General features: G+C 39.9%; 1 protein-coding gene across 1 annotated transcript in view; it reads left to right on the top strand.

Moving 5' to 3' along the window:
• Window positions 1–3684, top strand: part of ARHGEF38 (Rho guanine nucleotide exchange factor 38) — a 43644-nt gene extending 39960 nt beyond the window's left edge. Inside the window, exons 13-14 of the mRNA XM_081332819.1 lie at window positions 1769–2031; window positions 2744–3684. Of these exons, the coding sequence (XP_081188945.1) occupies window positions 1769–2031; window positions 2744–2929 (449 nt within the window). The 3' untranslated portion in view covers window positions 2930–3684. The remainder of the gene's footprint in view (window positions 1–1768; window positions 2032–2743) is intronic.
• Window positions 3685–6330: the final 2646 nt, after the last annotated feature.

The following is a 6330-nucleotide window of genomic DNA, read 5'->3' on the forward strand; positions in this document are numbered from 1 at the left end:
ATTTTTTGTCTCCCAAAGTTTAATGATTGTCCTGGTTGCTCTATAGTCCATTTTATTAGGTCATTTTTCCAATCTTCAAGTTGATTTTTAGGTCCTGAAAAATAAGATATCTTTTTCATTTCCATTGTTGTGGCAAAACCTTGCAAATTTTCTTTTGTTTGTATTAATTTGTAATCCTCTTTATAGCTTCCCTCTTTGGATCACTGTCCTCTGATTTGTATTCTATTATCTGGTTTGTTTGTTCATTCTTTATCATCATTTTTTGAGAATTTTTTACTTGTACGTTTAAGTTGGAAATGTGTTCATTTATGCCATCAAAGTTATTCTTAATCTCATCATGATTTGAAATCACCGTCATTTGAATCTGTCACCATTGCGTACATTTCCTTCTGGAAAGTATTTGCCTTGTCTTGAAGTGTTGCTTTTGCAGATCTGTGATGTTCCAGGCTGGGGTCTTCAGAAGGAGATATTAGTTGCCTGCCACTTTTAGATAGGTATGCAACATCCATTTTATCTCCTCCTTTCAGACATTCTTTCACTGGTACATAATCTCTGTGTTTAGCCTTTTAAACCAGCCAGTCTTAAAGTCCAAACAACAAAATCTTATATAGTTCTTATCTTTCTAAGTAGTTTTTTTATCATCCAATGCACTTCCAATTATCAAAGCACCACTGAAAGCAGTATTTTATAACAGTTCTTTTGTTTGGGGGTCTTACAATTTATCTACCAGCCAAAGTTGCAGTCCAGTATGTTTGACTATCCAGTAAAATTCCCCCCTAGAAGATTAGCCAACAAAGTTTCTCTTTTTCTGAAGACAATTCTTGAGCTTAAAGATCACAGCTCACTAAATATTTATAATCCCAGAAGATCAGCAGTTTTTTAAAACAAATATAGTTCTCAGTTTGTAGTAGATCGCCCAGTATGTTTTCTTTCCTTGTTCCCAACTGTTTTCTATTTGGCTGAAGGTCACTAAGGTTCAAGGGAACAGATTATTCTATGTTTCTAGGTGTATTGCCAATTTCTGAGTCAGTGTTGCTGTTGTTCTATACTCTAATCCTCTACTAAATGTTAGTAGTTATTCATTTTCCAACTTTTCAAACAAAGAATTTTTTTATAATTTCATCAAAACTCTTTGAGATGTAAAATCTTAATGGTTTTCTTAATTTTCAGATTTATCCAGATTGTAATATTGTTAATTTCATTTCAGTATATTTCTTTCCTCTGTAAAAATTAAATCGCTGCTTCTGTCTATGGAAGGGTAGGGGTATAGTCCCCTTCTTCTCAGTTTTGGAGGATTTCTTGCTTTGGGGATCTTTTCCAGGGAATCAGTTGCAAAATAGAAGAGAGAAGATCGATATTCTCACCCAGTTCCAAGCACGCTGTTCGCTGTTGTTCTGGTTGGTGCTTTTGAATTTCAGTTGCTGGTAGCTTGGGCTAGACATTGATGTGCAGCTAGCCTTTCTCCTGGCTTCCCCCAGATCAAATGGATCAACCTCTGTCATTCTGCGATCATCGGGGTGCCTCTCCTTTGTCACCTCTCTGGTGCGACTTTCAACCCATTTAGGATACCCTGGTGGGATGAAACCAGCCTTGGGGTGCAGAGCTCTGCAATCCCTCAGCTATTTCACTACGAGGCAGAACCAGAAGTCTCTCTCTCTCTCTCTCTCTCTCTCTCTCTTAACTTGCAATAGTTGAAGGTTTTTACGATAAAATTTTAAAAATCCACGTTTTGATATTCTTGGGCTTTTTTCCCCTCCCCTATGTGTAGTTCTTAAAGGATACGTCTATTCTTCCTTCCTGAAACCCTATAAACCAACCAAGGCACCAAAAAATGCTGGGGAAACCAATTTCTGTGATGGTGATTTTGATAACATCAGCCTTTTTGTCTCTTCACGACAACTGGATGACAACAGTACAAAACCCACAGGACACAAAAGAAATGGCAGTGACTCTTCCTATAATAGCCTGTGTGAAAAAGAATCTGTTAATGGCTCTGAATTGGACAGCTTTTATGAAACGGATGAGCAACATGTAAGCATGATTTCCTGATGAGTCCTTTTTTAAAAAAAAAGGGGGGGATGAATTCAGGGATAAGTTAGTTGCTGCTGAGGGCTTCCTAATTGTAGCTGCCCGTTCATTTTTCTTCTCCAGATAAATGAATTACAGCATCTATTAATCTTGCCAACTCTTTTGACATAGACTGATCTCAGAGGAAGATGATGTGCAAATGACCAGTTATGAAAAAGGCAAATAAGTAGGCCCACTAAAACATCTGGTCTAGGTCTGGCTTTTTTCAAAATCTGGAGCTGATTCTGTACTGCTACAGGATCGTTTTAAGTTAGAGCATGTCATGTTTTATGGTTCTCAGGGTGCATTAGGATAAGTATTCAAAGACCCAGGAGGTAACTTTAATATGCCATTGTTTCATGGCTTCATACTTATCTCATTGGGAAATAAGTATAGAGTTTATAAACTTAGGGATTTAGGCCTAATATTAGTGACATTACTCAAACACATTATTCCAAATCTGACACAAGATTTTTAAAGAAACAAGCATAGTAAAGATGTTGCTTGATTTCCTGACTGGATTGGGTGCTTTTTCCCCTGTTTTTCACTGAAATAGGGAGTAGAATTGAATATTCATTCATTCATTAATATTCTCTCTCTCTCTCTCTCTCTCTCTCTCTTTCTCTCTCTCTCTCTCTCTCTCTCTCTCTCTCTCTCTCTCTCTCTCTCCTCTTAGACTTTCTATGCTGTTCATGCATTTCAAGCAAGGAGCAAGCAGGAACTCAGTCTTCATGAATATCAGCGAGTTCAAATTCTTCGTTTTTCAGACCTGAGTGGCAATAAAGAATGGTGGTTAGCTGAAGTTGAAGGACAAAAAGGATATGTGCCAGCTAATTATCTTGGGAAGATGACATATGCGTAAATATCCGATTGCTGACGGAATACATTCTCAGAGACAGAAGACTTTTGTTGTGATATTATCACCCCTGAATTTTTGTGCCTTAAAAAATGCAGTAAGCCAAGAGCTTCCAAAATCCGGAATTGAAGTACTTGTGAAGAAGAATTTTTGATGGAATGCGTGCATTTGCTTTTACTTTTCAACTTTTGTCACACTGGACTGGACAAGAACTCTTGCAATGCCTTCCACAGATTTATGAGAAATTTAATTATATTGAACTAATCTGCTAAACTGAGGGTCTCCAACTACCAGGCCGTGGCCTATTTGGAACTAGCCTGAATGAGCATGTACACGTTTGACTTGTGCAAGTAGAGCTATGTACATATGAGTGTGTGCTGGCCCATCACTCATGGGTTCACATGGCCCGGTTCCCCTCTCCCCCCCCAGCCCAGCAGCAAAGGTTGGGGACTGCTGTGTTAAACCACCTATAACAACAAAAATCTCATGATATGATAATCCAGTTGGTCCTTTAGGTGCCACAAGATGTCTTGTTGAACTTTCCTGCGAAAGCCCAATACAACTAATCCAAATATGCCAGCTGTGAAATTTAGATTTTGACTTTTATAGATCTGTGAATTAATCAGGAATGGGCAAGAAGAACCCTATAATGTCCATTGAATGTTTTCAGGTTTCTAAATACTCTAACAGTTTAGACTCAGGTGTAAGGAACTGAAGTGGTACAGAGAGTTGAGAAAATTCACTTGAGATTTCTTGCACATGGAAGTTTTTAGTTTAGTTTTAGTTTTATTAAATTTTTATACCGCCCTTCTCCCGAAGGACTCAGGGCGGTGAACAGGGCATATAATAAAAAATACAAAAATACAAAAGTTAAAATAGAATTAAATTAATGCCCAAAATAAAACAATAAAATATACAAATATTTAAAACCCTAAATTAACTCCCCATCAGGCCAGGCCAGCTTGTTCGAATAGGTGGGTCTTTAACCCGCGCCGGAAGGAGCGGAGATCCGGTGCCATCCGGAGCTCAACCGGCAGTTGATTCCACAGAGCCGGGGCGCCCACAGAGAAGGCCCTCCCCCTGGGGGCCACCAGCCGGCATTCTCTGACCGGAGGCACCCTGAGGAGGCCCTCTCTGTGGGAACGCACAGGGCGGAGGGGAGTTGACGCCGGCAGCAGGTGATCCCCGAGGTATTCCGGACCCATGCCATGTAAGGACTTGAAAACCATCACTAAGACCTTTTGGTTATGCAAGACATTTCTAGATTTAAGCTTGTGAAGATTTCAAGAACTGAATGCACTATTTGATCTTTCAACAGATTATTACTTCATAACAGCTATCTCAGAACTGTAGTTCTGCTGAAAATGCATCCTGAAACATATTTTAAGTGACAGCTGATAGCCTCAATGGAGAGATAAATGCAATTCTGTTTACACTTACCAGGAATTAAGCTTCATAAATTCTAATAGGACCCATTTCTTGTTTCAGAATTGTATTTTAGAGAAATCCCTCTGTATTTAGCAGAGCTCGCTTCCAATGAAGCATTATAGGATTATACTGTGTTTGCATACTCTGCTGTGGCAAGGAGGACATGTCCCCCAAGAAAAAATAACAGGATAGAATTAGTGCTCCGGATCAAGGCAGTCATTAGAATGAAATCTCAGTATTCTCTTTAGATCAGATGTCTAAATTAATACAATGTTGTATTGCCCCAAACGAAGAGGTTATTTTAAAAGCAAAACTTCTGTGTACTCCTGAATTAATAGAACATAAACATAAATGATATCCAGGATCCAATCTGGGTCGGTCACCAAGACCAGAGGTTTATTCTTCCAAGCTTTTGGACTCATTCTGGAGTCCATCCTCAGGGAACTTCTCTCTCTAGCAGAATGTGTGCTACCAAGTACTTAGGGGGCGAAGACTTGGCAGCAGAAGCAAACCATAGTCAATAACTTAATAGCTGGCCATCAACACCCCAATCAATAACTAAAAAGCCACAAACAGCCAGGCACTATATAAATAACACAGAGAGAATACCCCAAAGCATGCATTCTGCTAGAGCAGGGGTCTGCAACCTTGACAACTTTAAAACTTGTGGACTTCAGCTCCCAGAATTCCTCAATCATAGCATAGCTGTCTGAGGAATTCTGGGAGCTGAAGTCCACAAGTCTTAAAGTTGTCAAGGTTGCAGACCCCTGTGCTAGAGAGAAGTTCCCTGAGGATGGTCTCCAGCATGAGTCTGAAAGCTTGGAAGACTAAACCTAATCCTGCAACGTTATCCTGGGACACTGTGATAAATCCACCAGATGCTTCCCCAGATACCTCTAGATGTCAGCTTGGGGGAGGATGAACCAGTTCCTAGAACCTCAAATGAACCAGTTCCTGGCACCTCAGGAGCTGAGTTGATTGATGGCTCCAAGCAGCTGTCTATGATGGATTTGGCTGAAGTGCAGCTGCAGCAGAATAGTCCTGAGGCTCCAGGTGGGGAAAGCAGACAGGTGTAGCCAGTCAGCAATAAGGAAGAGGAACTGCCTTCTGCTCTTGATCCAAGAACAGGTAGGGCAGAGAAAAGGCAGGAGTAGAGAAGGTCAACCAGATTACTCATGAGAAAGCCTCATTCTTCTTGATGGGCTGCATGGGAAGCTATTTAGCAGAGCAGACAGATGGAGGTGATGCTGGGAACATGTTTGTTTCTTAGCTGTGTTTTTCTGGTCATTGTGATTCCTGCCTCACTTTGGATTGACACTGCCTTGACCTGGATCATGCCTTGGAAACGCTGGACTTTTCTTGCCTTGTGAACTCTCTTGTACTGTGGATTTAAGTTTGCTTTGTGGCTTTATTTTGATTGAGAAACTTTCAAGTGCCTTGTGGAGTCTTTGGCCATTGATCTGTGGATCAGCATTGGTCTTTTCATGGCTGGACTTAATTGGGACAGTTCTGGGTTTTTGGTGAAGGGAATTGTTGGGGAATATTAATAAACTCACTAATCCAGTTATGTATGTGTGTGAGTGGGACAGCATACATATATTTGCCTTCATTCATAATAAATGATATCTTCCTAGGCAATGTCCAAATCATTTAAAAAATAAAAATACAAAAGTCACTAAATCTGATGCTATTCCCCATGTATTAAGGGCTAGCAAAGTATATGTCAGTAGAGTTCGAGAAACTATTTATAAATGGTTTCTAAGATCAATCCTGCAAGGATAGTTTACAAACTGTCTTTAGAATCAGTCTTAGTCTACAGCACAAGTCCAAAAGCTTGGAAGACTATGACCAACCCCGTTTGGCTCCTGAAACATTATCCTGGGACATGTATATTTGTTTTCATTCAGATCAGTCTCATATATTTCATTGCTGGGTTGAGAATTTCAGCAATAAGACTTTTTCAGTGATCCCTCATATGA

Source organism: Vipera berus (assembly GCF_964194415.1).
Source record: "Vipera berus genome assembly, chromosome: 7".
NCBI lineage: Eukaryota > Metazoa > Chordata > Lepidosauria > Squamata > Viperidae > Vipera > Vipera berus.